Source organism: Apodemus sylvaticus, chromosome 19, assembly GCF_947179515.1.
Source record: "Apodemus sylvaticus chromosome 19, mApoSyl1.1, whole genome shotgun sequence".
NCBI lineage: Eukaryota > Metazoa > Chordata > Mammalia > Rodentia > Muridae > Apodemus > Apodemus sylvaticus.
In genome coordinates, this window is record NC_067490.1 from 42,745,931 (window position 1) to 42,764,249 (window position 18,319).

General features: G+C 46.7%; 2 protein-coding genes across 2 annotated transcripts in view; both read right to left on the reverse strand.

Moving 5' to 3' along the window:
* Window positions 1–16,629, reverse strand: part of LOC127669397 (sodium-dependent glucose transporter 1C-like) — a 120,416-nt gene extending 103,787 nt beyond the window's left edge. The window contains exon 1 of the mRNA XM_052163235.1: window positions 16,617–16,629. The gene's annotated coding sequence lies outside the window, so the exon portion shown is untranslated. The remainder of the gene's footprint in view (window positions 1–16,616) is intronic.
* LOC127669200 (sodium-dependent glucose transporter 1A) lies at window positions 2,000–17,230 on the reverse strand. The gene is made up of 5 exons (XM_052163081.1): window positions 17,182–17,230; window positions 16,617–16,963; window positions 6,964–7,132; window positions 5,727–5,843; window positions 2,000–3,647 (listed from the first exon to the last, which is right to left on the reverse strand). Exons 1-5 carry the CDS (start codon window positions 17,228–17,230, stop codon window positions 2,653–2,655), a joined length of 1,677 nt encoding a protein of 558 aa, XP_052019041.1. The 3' UTR covers window positions 2,000–2,652.
* Window positions 17,231–18,319: the final 1,089 nt, after the last annotated feature.

The following is an 18,319-nucleotide window of genomic DNA, read 5'->3' on the forward strand; positions in this document are numbered from 1 at the left end:
GGGCTGCTTGCCCCTCCCATCTCTCTTGTCCTTTCGGGCTCTTCTCTCCTCTCCCCTCCCTCCACATGGTCATGGCCAGCCTCTACTTCTCTACTCTTTCCTTCTGTCTTCCTCTGCCTCTACTAGTCTCTTAACTCCCCTCCCCGTGCCCTAAATAAACTCTATTCCTTGTGTGTGGTCCCTCAGGGAGAAGGTGAAAGGGCTTAAAAGGGGAGGGGGAGTATAGGGGGTTAGGGGAGTGTGGCTAGGCGGCGTGGGGGAAGGTTCCAGGCGGGCCCTTGCCTGGGCACCTCTGCCCCTGAGGGACCACACACACACACAGGCGTAGTATGGGATAGAGTTTATTCAGAGTAGGGGATGGGAGTTAGTGGTAGAGAGAGGTAGAGAGAGAGAGAATAGAGAGAGTGGAGGCCGGCCATGACCACATGGAGGGGGGAAGAGCCCCAGGGACAGAGAGGTGAGAGAGTGTGGGAGAGCAGAGAGCAAAGAGAGAGAGGAGGAGCAAGTAGCCCCTTTTATAGTGGGCCAGATCTCTGGGGCGGGGCATGCCTGGCTATTTCCAGGTAGGTGTGGGGTGGAGCTTAGACAAAACCCCAACAGAAGGGATGCCTCTGCATGGGCCCACGGAGGCACCCCCTTCCCCCACACCACCATAGAACGTATCTTAATAGCCTCCTTCTCTTTTTATGATCACAGCAGTTCCTCGCATACGGTTCCTTTGTCAGGGCATTTTATCACAACAGAGAAGTATCTAAAATCCTCATGTTTAGCCAGCAAGACACTGAGAAGCTCCCACGGCCTGGTCCATGTGTGCACAGGTACAGTTCACGAGGGCAGCACAGGCCAGGCGATGCGATTTTGCAAGCATACAGAGTGAAAGTTATGGGGTAACTGGGGTTTCTACCCACATTTCAAAGGAAAAGGCAGGACTCCGGGGCATGTGCCGCAGGGTCAGAATACTGACAGGCAGTCTCTCGTGGGACAAGGGCACAAGCCTGTAGGACGGAAGGCAAAGCTATCAAAGCTACCGCAGGCACGCAGACGATGCCAAGAACATGAAACACATAGTAAGCCAGAGGCGGTGACCAGACTCAGCCAAGGAGGGGGACTGTGTGTCTTACAAAGAGCAGACCCAGGATATGGGGCCATTACTTGCCCTATGACACCTCACACCCTGTACATGGGGCTCTAGGATTTGGTGTCTTCCCTCACGGGTTTGTCTTGTTTGGGCCTGATTATTTTTTACTTCCCTGAGGGAGGAGGTGTCAACGTGACTGCCGTACTGTGATAGTTTGGAAGTATGTAACTTTCTTTTGATCTTCAAGAGGGAATCTTTCTGTCTTTCAGGACAGCCTGAAACTGGTGCTACCACGTAGCTAAAGCTCATGGCTACAAGTTTGCCTGTTCAGTCTCAGAGACTGAGCTCGGAAGTCTAACCAAACGCTTCAGATGTTTGAGACTTATGATGAAGTAAGACAGAATTTTGCCCTGGATTCTATTTTACTGGATGAATTGTGGACAAGTCATTATTTTATATGTGTATATGAAAAAAACACTGTAAAGTAACTTTGTCCCAGTTTCAAATGATTGTTTATTTTAAGGTATATCCTGATTTCAGATGGGTTAAAAGCATGGCGCCCACACCTTAGGATGTACCCAATTCCACACTGAAAATAGTATTTTTCATAAGAGTATTAAGCATCAAGTACATTAATTGGCACATGTAATCAGTATCAAATTGTTAATTAAGCTTCTTTATCATCTTTGGTTCATTTAACATTTGCAATAAAGAGTAGGTTAAAGGTTACATTAGTTTCTAGGAGACATCTTGCAAAATTTTTATGATGCATAGATTTTTCAATTTAGGAAGGAATCATCTTCTCTTCAGGGGTGTGACCTACAGGCCACATGCAGGGCCTGCAGGAGGCCCTGAAAGTGGATCTATGTTGAGACATATGCATAACCTATGCCCTACTCTGTGATTCCTATTGCGTAGCGATAAACATCTGGAATCCGTCGTTGTCAGTGGCACACAGTGACCCAGGTCTACAGCAGTTATAGAAACGTCTGACTCTTACAAGAAGATTTCACAAACACTTGGTAGAATGTGGGTGGGTGGTCACTGGCAAGAAAACCCATCTGATGTCAGGATGCCCACAGCGTCCCAACCTCTTCTGCCTTCCTCATAGGCTCTGAAAGGTAGTGATCACCTAACATTCACCTGCCGGAACAGAAGCCCCCGAGTGAGATCTCACCATGTGAGCCCATGCGGTAGTTCATGGGTGACCAAGGATCACAGAACATTTCTGAATTTTCTAGCATTCTCTACAAATAGCCCCCAGAAAGCTTGAGCACCAGGAGGCTTTGGGAAATTTTCACTTTCCGGTTGATTGAACTCTTAATTTGGTAAAGTTACTAAGTAACTCATTCTCTCTCAGTATACGTGCCTCTTGTCCAGATGTGTTTCAGGGGGGTTGCCTTTATTAACTGCAGAGAACTCAATAGAATGGCACTTCTATGGGCTCCATCTTATCTCCAGATGTCTCCGTTACAGATGGGCTCCAGGATGACTCACAACAACTTCAAAATCTCTTCCACTGCTTGTTTGTTTGTTTGTTTGTTTGTTTTTAATGTTCTCATGTATTCTCTTTCTCACAGCCTAGAACTAGTGGGCAAAGCTGTCTGGTCCTCCCTTATCCTTTTTCCTTTGTGCTGGCGTTGCAGGGGTAAGGTGGCTAATTTATACATCACAGGAAATAAAACAGCCGTGAATATGGCTGAACCCAGACATGTGTACAGAACTACTGGCAGATCTGGGTAGTATCCCTGAAGAATTCCGATCACTGCAGGAATGGCCATGTCTCCCAGGGCAGCGCCAATTACAAAGAATGCTGTGGATTTCCCAGTTAAGGTGGTGTACTGCTCAATCCAGGAAACTCCACTGGGAAATGTGGTCGCCATTGAGGCTCCATACACAGATGTCGCGATCCAGAGACAGAGAGGGTTCTTGTCAAAAAGAACCAGAAAGAAAGATGAGGCCAGGCTGCCAATGTTGCTCAGCACAATCATGGTTCCAGGCTGTAGGAATGTCGCAAAGATGATGGCCAGGCCCCTGCAGGCTGCAAAGGTTCCCCAGAAGATGGAGTTCAAGCCAGCTGCCTCACTCTCTTCCATGCCAACGTGGGTGGTGGCGAAGGAGAACACAAAAGAGCCGTAGGTCACCTCAGCTCCCACATAGAAGAAGAAGAACAGGAAGAGGAGGCAGAGCAGGGCCCTGTGATATTTAGCCCTTCGAGCTCCCTGAGCAGATGCTGCAGATTTTTCCTGCCGCGAATGTTTCTTACAAAACAGACCAAACATAAAGACAGAAATGGCTAAGACATAGGTGCCAATGGAAGCATATGCCCACAGCAAATTCATGTCCTCGGGTACCGCGAACACAGAGTCTGAGGAGGCTTTGGAGGATCGGTTCAGCATTAGAGGGTCAAAGTCGGACTCGGTGTGGTTCTGAGCGGATGCTGTGGTACCCCAGGCCAATTTAGCCAGCAGGGGAGCCAGGAAGGCACCCAAGGCGAAACCGAAGTGCAAGGCCTGCATATGGGGGGCTCCTTTGTCCCCCCAAAGAGCCAAGATGAGGACGTTTGCACCTGCCAATGAAATGTGGGGAATAAAGTTAAATTGTCAACTGGTGAAGGAGCAACCCAACAAACCAACAAACCAACAAGTCTTTACTATGACAGAGAGACTAAGCCTGTGTGGCGTGGTGGCAATGCTATGTGTTGTAAGTAACTCAAACTTGGTCTCAAGTGATGCTGACCCACTGACCCACAAACTCCAGCAAGCTGTGTGTTGTGATATCAGCCTCATTCCTGGAATGCTACAGGCTGGTGAAGCACTACCTGCTGGAGCCAGGCACAGCAGCAAAGGGCTGCTAAAACAGAGCTGACGGCACATGGAGAGCAATACTATTTCACTGTAAATGTTTGAAACGTGTGTGTTCGCTAGGGAACATTTTATCATCAGATCGGCCAAACCACAAAGCTTTCTGGCAACCACTTGAACATTATGGATGAAATAAATGTAAAAATGTTCCATCCGGAACCTGAATGCTCTAAGCTTTGATGTTCCCGGTATAGGAAACAGGCACACCTTTCAGAATCCACACAACACTGTTGGAATACCTGTAGGGGGAGCCCCAAGCACCCAGCTTTTGGCCATTTTATGTTGACCAGGTACTTTGAGATAAGCGTGTAACTTTGCAACCACATGAGACCCGAGATAAGCATGTAACTTTGCAACCACATGAGACCTGAGTTATAAGATACTGTGTGATTTATCAGGTAACGTTTGAACATCAAGGGACACTGCAGCCAGGAACAGATCGGTGCCTTGCCTGGCCACCCTCAGAGATGCTTCTTCCTGCGGCAGATGGAAACAAGCACAGAGATCCACAGTCAGACACCACACACACACACACACACACACACACACTCACACACACACACACAGATACAGAGATAGTCACAGAGATACAGACAGACAGACACACACACACATGCATACGCAGACAGACACAGAAATAGTCACAGAGATGCAGACAGACACAGAGACCTAGACAAGCAGACAGACAGACACATATATACACATACATACACCTTAGAACACTCAGCCCTAAATTTGCTGTCTCCATCAAATCCCTCCCCTCAGAGCTCAGGGACACATGGCAGAGGAGGCAGAGAGATGGAGGACACCAGGAGAACAAGACCTCTAAGTCAAATGAGGAAAGCTCATGTGAACTCAGAGACTGGGGCAGCGTGCGCTGGGCCTGCACCCAGGACCCTCTCGAATATATTATGGTTTCCAGATCAGTGTTCTTATAGGATGCCTGAGTGTGTGCGGGAGGGGTCTCAGTTTCTTGTGCCTTAACTTGGGCTCTTTTCCTTTTATTTGTTTGTTTTGTCCAATCCCAAAGTGTAGGTTTATTTTGTTTTATCTTGTATTTTATTATCATGTGTTAGAAGCCTGTTCTTTTCTAATGAGAAACAGAAAGGGAGTGGATCTGGATATTAGGGATGGTAGGGAGGAACTGGGAGTTGGGAAAGGGTAGAAAAAAATCCCTTTTTCAATAAAAAGAAAAGAGAAAAAAAAACATCAAGAAAGGGTTAGAGAGCAGGTGCTGAAGGAAAGCGCTCATCATGTGTGCTACTTAGTAGGGTTTCAAGCAGATATGGGCATATAGAAAAGCTGTACCTTTGAAGACTCAGAACTTCTAAGAGAACTGAACAGAAAGTAAGAAAGTATCCGAGAGTTCATTTTGTCTGGGCACAGAGAACAGGGTGTATTTTAGCTGTGTGTCTGCTTCAGTGCTTTCTTAGCCAAAGGTTGTCCATGCTGGATTTTAACCACCGATTCCTCTTTACAGTGATACAATTTAACCCCAAGTGAAAGCCCATTTCACCTGCACTGCCAGCCACAGACAGGGGCTTTTCTAAGTTTAGCTCCTGTAAATCAGCCTCCCATAGAACAAAGACGTTAAGTCGAATTGTTGGCTGTTCATAGCTCAATCCCCGAATGAGCACCAAGTGTAACTCTACAAGGATGACCCCGAGACAGGTCAGAAAGTCTGTATCATTTCAAAAGTATGCAAGCACAGTCAATATCATCTGCTGGACTTTTCTAGTAGAGTTCTCAGCATCCCTAGAGATGACACCGCAGGCTTCACATACCCGTATCCACAACACCAACGGAAGCCCCAAAGACAGACATGGTGATGATCAGCAGGGCCGCCGTCTTGCAGAACGGGACAAGATAAAGTCCGGCTGCAGTTGCCACCGTAGACACCCCTGGGAAGAAGGGAAGAAATTCAGTTACAGGAGCTGGGATTGTAACTCAGGAGCAGATGGCATGTGTAACAAGCACAAACCCTTGGGTTTGATTCCCCACTGCAGAAATAAAGTTTCATATTAAAAAAATGAGAATGAGCTATAAAAACCTGTATCCCTCAGGATCACAAAAACCTATAAGAACATAAAAAATTAAGACTGAGTTAACACAGAGTTGCAGCTTCTATGTAAAATCATGTAAATTCTATAAGGCTTTTTGTAACCTAAGATATAAACTACTGTGACTTAACCATGATTATAGTACTATTAATAATAATAAATTATACAGCACAGCAAAGTTTAATAGCAAAGGAAAACAGGCCAGAAATTTATTTACTGTCACACATATAAGAATATAGGAGATTTTAGATGTGAGTTAACAATGCTTTCGGTGTAAAAGTTCTGGTTAAATGTTCCTAAATTAATTAGTTTTGGGGAATAGGGAGGGAGATATAATAAGGGCCAGTTACTTATTCATCAGCGGTAACTTATTTTCCTTGTTCTGTGTCTTATAACATTCACCTATTTTCCTTAGTTGTGTCAATTTATTGGGAAAATTATGCTTAGAGCTTCGCCGTCTTTTCAGGGTATGGAAGGCACAGTCTGGGTTTATCTGTGACACTGGGTAATGGAGACAAAAACACACAGCCTATATCGTGTCTCTCACAACCTCCTACCCCTTCATGTTCAATCCGGAATCCACAGAATCAGCCAGGTTCCCGGAACTCATTCTGACCCAGTGACCGCAGGAGCCCCGCCCCCACCCTCCCAGATAAGCAGAGCTTCTCTGTCAGGAGAAGGGCGGCGGGCTCACGTGCCTGGAGTGGAGCCTAAATCGCAGCAAAGGTCTGCATTGCTCAGGGGTGACAACACTCGCGGGCCGGGGGCCCGTTGCATTTCCAGGGGGATCAGTACACACTCGCTCCTCTGCCCAGAACAGGGACTCTAGCCGGCCAGCTTCCAGGGAGCCACACCCCCGCCCCGCCCACATCCTTGTCAAGTATTCTGCAGACCATGCTCTCCACACAGAGACAAAGGTGTCAAGTCGCAGGTGACAGGCATGGAACAGGTGTTTACTCACCCAAAAGAAAGAACTGATCCACGTGGTCAAAGAGAACCCCGCCAATCATAGAGCCACCCAGGAACCCAGCGGCGCGGCCCACGAATATCAGAGACAGGCTACTGATGTTCCTGTTCACGTTTTCTGCCAGATCTTGAAATGTGGGTCCCAGGATACCAACGCTCAGTCCCTAAGATTTAAGACAGACAAAGCCTCTTTACTCATAATAATTGAAAGAGTGTCTAAAGAGAGCGGTAACAGATTGTTCTATCATGAAGAGTCAGGGCATGGAAGATGTGGTTGCTTTTGAGACCCGAGTTCGGGAAAGTCTACGATGGCCAACAATTATTGCTAGAGCAATACGATCCTCTGGGTTTTATCCGTGTACAGCCTTCAATTTTAAGACTTCATATAGTTATTTTGAGGTAGGGTTTTTGTAGCCTCAGCCGCCCTCAGACGCAGTGTATCCAAGTATGGCCCTGAACTCACCCTAATGTCCCCACCTCATGAGCCCTGGGTTTACAGATGTGGACCTCCAGCCCTAATCTAAAAATTACACAATTCTTCTGGGTTTCTTTCTCAATCTTTTTCCTTAAAGTGTTATTCCATATGATGTAGTCATGAAATGGTTTAGCATATTCTCAAATGTACTTTATGCAAATGTTAACCTGGAAAGGGGGCGGTGTGCGTAAGTCTAGCAGTTTGGGAGGCTGACCAGGGATGCAGAATTCAGGGCCTGCCTGGTCTACCCCGAGTGAGACACGGTCTCAAAATAAAACAGCAGCGGACCCAGTGAGTGGAGAACTTGCCACTCAGGCATGGGTCCGAGTTAGAGCTCCAGAATTCACATTTTAAAAAGCTGGGCCTGAGGACTTGTGCTTGCGGGTCTCCAGAGCTGCCTCACTGCGGACTCAAGAGTGCTGGCCGCTCTTGCAGAGGACTCAGGGTCAGTTCCCAACACCAGTCACCGTGGGCCACTCACAACTGCCTGAGAATCTGGAAGGGATTCACACCTCCAGCTTCTGGAGGGATTCACACCTCCAGCGCACTCACATGCACACGCCCAAATATGCACAAGCCCACATATGCACACGCCCACATATGCACACACATAGGCATAATTTAAAAGTCATTTCAAAACTAAATTTCAATTACTGTGTGAAGCTAAAATTAGCAAAACACAGAAGTGTACAGGAAGGATATGACGCGCTTTAGTCAGGAAAACCTAGAAAGCTTCATGCGGATGCTGCTTTTTTTAAAGGGAAAAATGAAGTAATTTCTGTATTAAAGTACGATAGTCAGTTCAAAACTAAGAGGAGGAAACAGGGTAGAAACTGAACGGATAAGAACGCCGTCTGTGGAAGGTGGCGGACACGTGGCCATATTTGCTGAGGTTAGAGAGAACCTCTTTCAAGGTTTTCTAAAATCTAAGGTTCATTGCAAAACCTCAAGTTTTGTTCCTGCTGTTAAAACAATAACTAATAACTAAGGTTTCCTCACCTGTTGACCACCACCACCTCTTCCTTTTTAATATTAGTACATCATTTTTATACATTACAGCTTCCCTCCCCAGTCAGTGAGGCTCCGTTTTTTTTTTTTTTTTTTTTTTTTGGTTTTTTAAGACAGGGTTTCTCTGTGTAGTCCTGGCTGTCCTGGAACTCACTCTGTAGACCAGGCTGGCCTCCAGAACTCAGAAATTCTCCTGCCATTGCCTCCCAAGTGCTAGGATTAAAGGCGTGCCCGTGGAGGCTTTTGCTTCGAATTTGAAGGACTTGGCCTAGAAAACAGGAATTGCCCTGCTTTACCTGCTAAGTTTTTGCTCACCAGAAGAAACTGAGTCCTCTGCGAAAGAGCCAAGTTGACCCATTTTTTTTTTTTACATTGCCTTTAAAATGCTAATGTTGATTTGGATAAAGAGGGATTGTTGTTTTCTGTGACCTTTGATCTGATCTTGAATAAGTGTTTTAAACCTTTGACATTTTGCTTAAGTTTCCCAAATCAAATCATGTGTCTGGGTCCTATATGCATGTCTGGTGCTCTCAGAGGCCAGAAGATTAGCTCCCCTGGAACTGAAGTTACATGTGTGTAACTATGACACATAACAGGTGCCACAGATGAGCTGCACCTGGATACTGAAAATCAAACCCAGGTCCTCTGGAAGAGCAGCCAGTGCTGGACACTGCTGAGCCATCTCTCCAGTCCCCAAGTCGTTTTCTTAACCATGAATTAATTAATTTGCAAGTTTTCCAGACGGATCCTTGGAATATCTCGAAAAGATAATTCTCTTTACAAAAGCAGAGATATTCAATTAATTTGGTGAGTATATTATATTAAATTACATGGGAAATGTTGCTAACAAGTAAGCAATGCTATAATTTTTTAGCTACTTTTGTAGGGGCATGCCTCAGAAATAGTTTAACCGTCGTTAAAATTCATCAGTCATAATCCTGTTGTCTTTGTTATATGTAAGAGTTGGGCACTGTGGCCTATATTCCTAGCTGATCAGAAGAATGAATGCACGTTTGATCAACAGGCAACACAACAAGATCCACTGCACGGAAGTCATATGGGACAAACAGAACCAACGTGCCAAGTGCATCAGTATTTTAACTCTCATGAGGCCTTTGGCCATGGCCATTTTAAGACTTGTCACCTACAGTTGTTTAGGGTGGTACTTTGTGAAGCTACTGTCAGTTTGGTGGTCAAGGACATTTGTGGTAACGGCTTTCAAGTACAGGAAATCTGTGACTTTAAGATTGTTCCATCGGACTAGGTAGGAATTCTCAGGCTTCTAATGAAGGCTCATAAACACCAAGCTGATGGTTAACCCAGCGTCACACACAGGGAGAAGTACGTAAGGAGGAATGACTTGGCAGATTCTCATGCTAAGTAGCCAGTGGTGAAGTCATTATGCAATGTAGCTTGAATGAGCTCTGTAAGACTGATTCAAGCCTAATAACCTACCATAATCTATTTAATGAACAGTCTTAGGCTCCTGCAGTGGAAAAGCGAGACTGGTGTTTAAGGGGATGGAGACCCTTTGCCAAGAATGGGCCCGGGGTGGGGGGGACGGCTTGGATGTCTTCCTGGGGTGCTCTGAGTCTTTGAAGCCTGTGGCAACAAAAGCTCTGCCCTCTAGCACTCATTGTGGAGCAGCTGAAGTGACTCAAAACATAACCAGGTATCTGAGGGGGGGCGGGATGTGAAAAAAGGCTTGGAACCAATAATTGGCTTTTCAAACCTCAATTTTGTTTCACACAATAAAGGTCTTAAGTAACACGTTCCCAGAAGCTGCATGTCCTAAGCCCTTGTGGATGGATGTGTACACTTGACATGTAGTGCTTGTCTTCCCATACAGAAGCATTCATTTCCCATACCGAAACACTGGCGCTATACAGCAAAGATAACTAGGATATATATATATATATATATATATATATATATGTATATGTATATGTGTATGTGTATGTGTATGTATATATATGTATATATACGTATATGTGTATGTGTATGTATATATATATGTATATATATGTATATATGTATATGTATGTATATGTATATATATGTATATATATAAAATATGAAATTGAATTGTCATAATTGAGTATGGTGGTGCAGGCTTAAACTCTTAGCACTTAGGAGGTGGAAGTAGGAGGATCAAAAATTCAGTGTCATTCTTGGCTACATACTGAGTGAGTGTGAAGCCAGCCTGGGCTACAAGGTCCAGGTGATCTGACACTCTCTTCTGGATGCCACAGGCTCCCGTGCACACAGGGTGCACATAAACACTCACAGGCATAGCCACATAACACAGATCACCTTTTTCTAAGGGGCTTCACCCTGGTGACAGGGACTCCTGTATCTTGAACTCTCGTAAACTATCACACTACCCAGTAGTCATGGCTTTAAGGGATTACACCAAAGTCTATTTTCTCTAGACCGGAAAAAAAAGCCCATCAAGGGCTGAAGAGATGGCTCAGTGAATAAGAGCATTGCTTGCTCTTCCACAGGTCCTGAGTTTGATTCCCAGCAACCACATGGTGGCTCACAACCATCCGTAATGGCCATCTGTCTTAGTCAGGGTTTCTATTCCTGCACAAACATCATGACCAAAAAACAAGTTGGGGAGGAAAGGGTTTATTCAGCTTACACTTCTACGCTGCTGTTCATCACTAAATGAAGTCAGGACTGGAACTCAAGCAGGTCAGGAAGCAGGAGCTGATGCAGAGGCCATGGAAGGATGTTTCTTACTGGCTTGCTTCCCCTGGCTTGCTCAGCCTGCTCTCTTATAGAATCCAAGAAAACCAGCCTAGAGATGGCACCACCCACAAGGGTCCCTCCGCCTTAATCACTAATTGAGAAAATGCCCCACAGCTGGATCTCATGGAGGCACTTCCCCAACTGAAGCTCCTTTCTCTGTGATAACTCCAGCCTGTGTCAAGTTGACACACAATACTTGTCAGTACAGCATCTGATGCCGTCTTCTACTGTGTCTGAAGACAGTGACAGTGTACCCACATATATGAAATAAATATGGCCAGAGCAAGCGGGGACAGGAAAAAAAACAGAAAAAAAGAAAAAAGAAAAAAGAAAAAATCCTGTCAACCCCATGAACTAGTGCTGACTGGAGTTCCCACGCTCCAGACCCTGGAGAATGGGTCTTTTAGGAACCATTAAGTTACCTCCCTTCACTTTCCTTGTTGGCAGGAGCCATTCCAGGTTTTTCTCTGCAGCAAAACTTCTGGGCCTTCAGTCTTGGATTCGTGTCTCTTGGATCTGTGTCTGTCTCTTACCTGGAAGAGACTGCTCGTGTCTGCTCAAACTGTGCCTGTGCTGGAGACCTTAAGGAAAAGCTGGCCAGGGACAGTTCTCCTCAGAGATCAGACACTCTTCTAATTACAGGTCACTTCCTTACTGTCATAGGTGAGTTCTTCTCTGTCATTGTGGAGAACTCTGTCTTTCCCCCTTTTCCTCCGATACTTGGTATCTCCCCCTCCCCATACCTTTGAGGGAAATATCTGAGACCATAAAGTGTGGATACAACAAAAGCTAATGCCGTTGCAAACACCAGAGCAGTGCTGGGGCTGGGGCTACATGCTCCCAAACTAGAAACATTACTGTTGCCAATGGTGTCCCATGTCTCCCGTGAGACACTGTCACACTGGAGGAGGGGACAGGCCACACAGTTTTGCTCCTTGCTCTCTACACTCCTGGAAATAGCATGACCTTTTCAACCAATGACCTACTCACCAGCAAAAATAGAAAACGTGGGGCTGGAGAGAGGACTCAGCAGCTAAGAGTACTTGCAGGTCTTCATGTGGACCTGGGGTCCAGTCCTAGCACCACATGGTGGTTCCCAACGGTTTGTAACCCCAGCTCCTCTGCTCTCCGTGAGCACCAATAAGAATGTGGTGCGCATATATCCGTTCAGGCAAACATACACAAAATAAAAATTAAAAAGAGAAAACTGGAGTGGTATTTGTAGAGGGTAGATGCGTGTACTCTCCCAGGAGCTGAGGATTACCTGTGTGAGGGGCAAAAACTCATTTATGTCAATTAGATGCGAGAAGGCCCATTTCCCCTAGAAGTCTGTGTCCCTACTGTGTGCTGAACAGGGTCACAAAATGTCTGTCACCAGACTCTGTTCAGATCCACAGGCTTGCAGATGGGTGGAGTCTAACAAGCTTCTGCTCAAGCTCTTCTGCCTGCGAGGGCTCGGTTCCTGGGTCCCGTGGAGGACTTTTCTATTGCCTTCAGCCCCTTACGTGGTTGGATATTGCAGTTGGCATGGCATGACTGGTCCCTGCCTTTTGAGTGGGTATCTTTGAAATTGCCTAAACCTTCCGATAATCTGGGCCAAAACAGCGAATACGAAAAATTAGCACCTGTCCCGAAGTGGTAAGAAAAAGTTAGTTTCAAATGAAGAAGTTTCTAAGTGAAGGGAAGAAGTGCCTGGGTGTCTGGTCTCTGCAATCTCTGCTGGTTACATGTGACGTGTAAGTGGGGGCAAAGATGAATCTTACAGCCAGTCAGATGTTCTAGAGGTTCAGAGGAGGGATAAACCACCCCTAAGGATGCGTGAGAACATTACCATTTTACAATCAGTAGAACAAATCCAGTGTTATAGACTTCCTCTCTCCATGTTGGGGCTGGGGTGTGGTAAAGAAACCAGAATGGTTTGCCTAACTCTTCCCCCCACCCCCAGACATTACAGCTGCACAAAGCTCCCCTCTAATTAAGAAACTGCCTGAGGGGCTGAGTACCGATGTGGGGGGTCCAGGTTCGCAACCCCAGCCCCCCCACCCCCCAGATTCTGTTTCTCTAGACATGCTCTTGCATAAATTAGGAACACTTCCCAGAGGGAAGGGTCATATGGTGTATCCTAGAAACATTCACTTGGTCTGCAAGCATTTGGCCTGGTGGCTGCCAAGCCTGTGTATCAAGGGTTTGAAGCACTTATATTTAACTCTGTATGGCTCCAGTCACAAGACTAACTGGAAAAAAAATGGAGACCACGGAGTCCCCAGTGGAGAGCAACAAGGAGCTAATTGGCTTCATGAGAGTGGTGGCCTCGCTGCTGAACCTGGGGCCACTCTCCGCCCACTCTCCGCCCACTCTCCGCCCACTCTCCGCCCACTCCCCGCCCACTCTGCTACTGTGGCCTTCTCATCCTGGTGAACTGTGTGCTGTTGCTGAGAGCTTCCTACAGTTCCCACTGCTTGTGATGGATTTGGGGATAAAGGAGCCATTGAAGGCGCACCGGAACGACTAAAAGTTTGTGCAAGAATAACAAAAGTTACACATTTTTCTACAAATGCCATTCAAGCACTGAAGTCTCAAGTGAAGACAAGTTAGGGCTACTGTGACAGTCTGACTGGCAGAAGACAGGAAAACATCAGCCCTGTGTTAATGAGCCTGCTTTTAAAGCCATGTAAGTTAAAGGGATTTGGACTAGGCTTGTAAGAAAGAGATTTCTGAAGCTATTACTAGATGACTCAGCAGGTATAAGGGTCCTGCTAAGACTGACAGCCTGAATCCAGTCCCTCAGACCTACATTCTGGGAAGGAGTGAATGGACTCTCTCCAGTTGTCCCCTGACTGCCATGTGAGTGCTATGTTGCAAACACACACACACACACACACACACACACACACCCCTGATCTGGCAGGTCCTGGGATGACAAGTGTGTATGCGCACGCTCTGTTTGCGTGCTGTGGACGAATCCAGGGCTTCACGAAAGCTAGGCAGGCACTCGACCCACTGAGCTGCATACCCTGACCCAAGTTAAAAACTTCCAAACCGAGAACTAATACACTAACGGAAATGTTAACTTTGAGGTGCCTGGGTGCCCGTAGCTCTTCGGAACCTTTCCAAAATCGTGGCAAGTGAGCCATGCGTTGGCATTCTTCTGAAGACACTTCTGAAATCTGTTGAATGTTTTCCCAGCTGGTCCCTACTACACCACCTTTTGGATCATCTTAAGGGTGGCTGTGTGTTCCGATTTCCATTTGGATTCCTCTCTCTTGGTTTTGGCTTATCTGTTTTCACTGAGCTTATGGTTTTAAAACCCTACGTGTTTCTAGAGTCTCCACATGAGAAAGTTCATCGAAGCGCTGTCTGGTGAAACGCACTCTGTGTAGGGACTAATCAGCTGTGAAAAGAAACACAGTGGAAAAGACCCGCCAGCAGGGTCTTGTTTTGTTTTTGAGATAGAGCCACTGTAGCTCAGGTTGGCCTCGAACTCTCTATATAGCTGAGGATAATCCTAAATTCCTAATCCTTCTGCCTCACTTCCTAGGTGCTGGGATTGCAGGTGTGTGCCACTGTGCCAAACATGGATACTTCTTTACCTCAGGCAATCAATCTTACAGGCATTACAGATCTTAATCCCCATCATTCCAATCAAGGCCAATGGTCAATGGGAGGTCAACGGGAGTCTAAGTTTATTGAGCATCTATTGCATGAAGTGCATTGTTTGATCTTGATCCATTTCAGTTTCTTGGCACTATCCTCCTAGGGGCCATAGGAACTGACTCCCTGGTACATTGTATTACCTCAAGAGTCGGCAGTGGTGGCTCATGCCTTTAATCCCAGCACTTGGGAGGCAGAGGCAGACAGATTTCTGAGTTCGAGGCCAGCCTGGTCTACAGAGTGAGTTCCAGGACAACCAGGACTTTACAGAAAAACCCTGTCTCGGAAAAAAAAACCAACCAAACAAACAAAAAAGTCATAAATGTTTTTCTGCACCCATAGAAACTTATGTAACAAAATACGAAGAAAGCTAGACGAACTATGAAAACTAACCTGCCCTTGATACTTTGAATTCCACAAATGGACCAAAGCAACCATTCTAGTGGTAATAGAAAGGGCCTAAAGCAACCTCTTTGGGTAGGACACTGTAACTAACCTTAACATCAACAAACCACAAACTAAGACAATATTCTGGTCAAAGGGACTGAGCAGACAAGCACTCTGTCCATCAGGTGCTGACAGCAGCCAGGCTGCCACTGCCCAGAACTGGACAACAGATAAATAAGCTACAATCAAAATCTGCTCCTTCTGTGCGAGACTTCCTTGTTCTGCCTTTAGATACCCACACAGATGTTCCTGAGACATTAGTTTGTATATAAAAGAGCAAAAATGAACTTTTCCAGCTTGTTCTTTTTAATAGGAGTAACAAGACCCAAAAGCTAGCAAGCTGGCACTTAGAAGATATTCCTTGGACCTTTAAATAAAGTTTCCAATCCATTTGCATTTCAAGAACTATCGATTCCAACTGCTCTGCTCCGAAGGCAAATGCGCACCTTCCCCAGCCAGCATTGGTCAGAAACAGTGAACACAGGACCACAGAGAGCTCCTCCTACAGGAAGAGTAAAAGCACTTCACAACTTCAAAAGCCTCGCAGCCCAGCCCAGGGAGTGCTCAGTAAGCATCTCCAGAGATTTCTTTATCCGATCTCATCAGTACTATCTAAGAAATGAGTGTGTCTCAGGAGAGAGTGAACGACTCTCCTCTGGGAATCGCCCTCCCAGCCCTCTTGGATCACAACCATGAAGTGATAGGGAATGGAGCGGTTTGCTACACACACAGACTTGAGGGGTAGCCCAGGGACCTGTAAAAAGCACGGATAGCCTTGTACTTTGCTTCATGAAAAGCACTTATACAATGCAAGTTATTTGAAGGGGCTTGTGGGCAGAGTAAGGACTGTTCTTGGCTCATGCCAGCTGTATGGTCCAGAAAAAAGTGATTTTGCTCTTGTTAAAATTATATACGTATCTGTAAAATCAAGCGGTTGGCATAATTTAGTCAAGGCACCAGAAAGAGAGCCTTCATCCCCAACCCCTCGCCAAGTAGATTTCTCTGTATAATAATTAAGATGTAGGGGAAAGCGGCTACAAATCCTGACAACCTCTTTTGTCTCAGTACTAAGAGGAACCCTACAAAGATAGACTGTAGGGGGAAAACACATTAGGCAAAAAAAAATCACCCGAGCTTGACAGTGACCGTCCATGATTAGGATAGAGCCTATGTGTTAGCGGATTAAACCGAAGCCCCAGAGCTCAAGGTGACACAACATGCAGGCAGCGAAGGTGACAGTCCAGCCGGGAAGGGCAGGTCCCCTGCAGGAGGCTCGCGCCCCAGCCTGGGAGGGGTGCAGCCCCAGCTCTCACCAGCCCCAGGAAGGCGGCATACAGGACCGCGGTGGAGAACCAGCGCAGCACACTCCTGGCCCGGCCACTCTGCCGGGAGCTCTCCGCCGGGGTCTCCGGCTGGCGGAGCCTCTGTGCCGCAGCCGCCGGCCCGGCGCTCCCGGTCTTCACGTCCAGCTCCAGCTTGGCGGCCGCGGAGAGCTGCCAGGGCGAGTGCACCCTCCGGGGCTTCGCGCTCCGGCTCCTGCAGCCAGGCTCCGAGGTCCCTCCTGATGCCACTGCCTCCAGGGACCGTCCTGACTCAAGGCCTCCGGCGGCTGGACTTCGACCCTGGCCCCAGCTGGCCACCGAGTCTGTTCCCTCTCCATCTTGCAGAATCGCGGCGGTTCCCGTGACAGGGTCAGGCCACTAGCCAACCTGGAGTCAAACCGGAAGTCATGGTGGTTGCCTAGGAAACCGAGCTCAGTGCAAGTCTACAAAGTGTGCGGCTACCTGGAAGGTAGTCTTTTCACACCCCATCCCTGCCCTCCTCCGGTTCACACCTGAGCTTTCCCTGTCTGTTGTTCAACTTTCAGGCTACAAATACCTGCTGAAGCTCCGGAATAGACTCCAGGAGCCACATCAATCTTCGCCATGCTCCCTTCTCACCTTAGCCCAGGTGTCCAGAGACATCCAAGCAGAGAGAACAGTTTGCCCCAAGATCCGTCAGCAACCACCGGGCTAGTCAACAGCCAAATAGCTCAAGACACATGTGTGGGTTCAAATTTGTGGTTTCAAAAGCACGGCAGCTCAAATTTCCACAAATGATTGGAACCTGGCAATGCCATGCTTGCTGGGTAAAGTCGTGTCAGCTGAGAAAGGCTGTCCAGCTGTCAGGACTCGGTTTTGTTCGTTTGCTACACTCAAGCCAACAATGTAACTTCATCATCTATCTGAAAAATAGTCTTTCCACCTGAAAAATTCTTCGCTTTCTATATCACTGATTACTTATACCGAGAAAAACATTCTTTGATAAGATAGATGTTTGGTTAAGAAGCAAGCTAGAATTTTTTGTTTTGTTTAAAACAACCCTTATCCCTATAAGTTACCCGCTTGAAGAAAGCCCGACCTCTGCCAAAGGTTGCTGATTATTTGTTTCCTTATGCTGGGATGGGATGAGATGAGAGCCTTACACAAATTGTGTAAACACACGGCTTGGGCTGAGCCCACAGACTTTCTTAGCTCTGTGAATCCCTAGGCCTAGGCCTGGAAACTTTTAGCCTATGTGCAATCTAATCTAGAATGTCTTAGATTTACTGCTGCATATGTTCACCCTTTCTAGCTCTTTCTGAACTCTGCTGGCGGGTTCAACTCAGCTGTTCTGGCTCAAACGCCTCCCCAAGCTGACTGATTCAGTCTGGATTCTCTCAGCTTCTCACTGAATTGCTCTGCTTGGTCTCTAACTCTGGCAATCTGTTCTAATCTTCTGGCTCCTTCTCCAGCTACCTCTGCTGCCCTGCACTGCACAAACTGAACAGAACTCACGAATGAACTCTACTGAACTCACCTGCATTGCACGAACTGAACTGACTGACCTGATTCACTCGGCCCCAACCCCTGTCTCTGCGATGCTCCCTTCCTGTCTGTTGGGTGTATCCTGTCTCTGACTCATTCTGTCTTTCTCTGATTTGTCATTTTGTCTGCCCCTCAAGCAGATGTCATTGATTGGGATTAAAGGTGCACTA

Bases quoted from the DNA above. Each gene is read 5' to 3' on its own strand.
- LOC127669200 (XM_052163081.1), bottom strand. From the start codon at position 17,230: ATGGCGAAGATTGATGTGGCTCCTGGAGTCTATTCCGGAGCTTCAGCA. The intron at 16,964-17,181 runs GTATTTGTAGCC...CGATTCTGCAAG, and splicing joins CTATTCCGGAGCTTCAGCAG to ATGGAGAGGGAACAGACTCG. The intron at 5,844-6,963 runs GTGAGTAAACAC...CCTTCTTCCCAG, and splicing joins GGATCAGTTCTTTCTTTTGG to GGGTGTCTACGGTGGCAACT.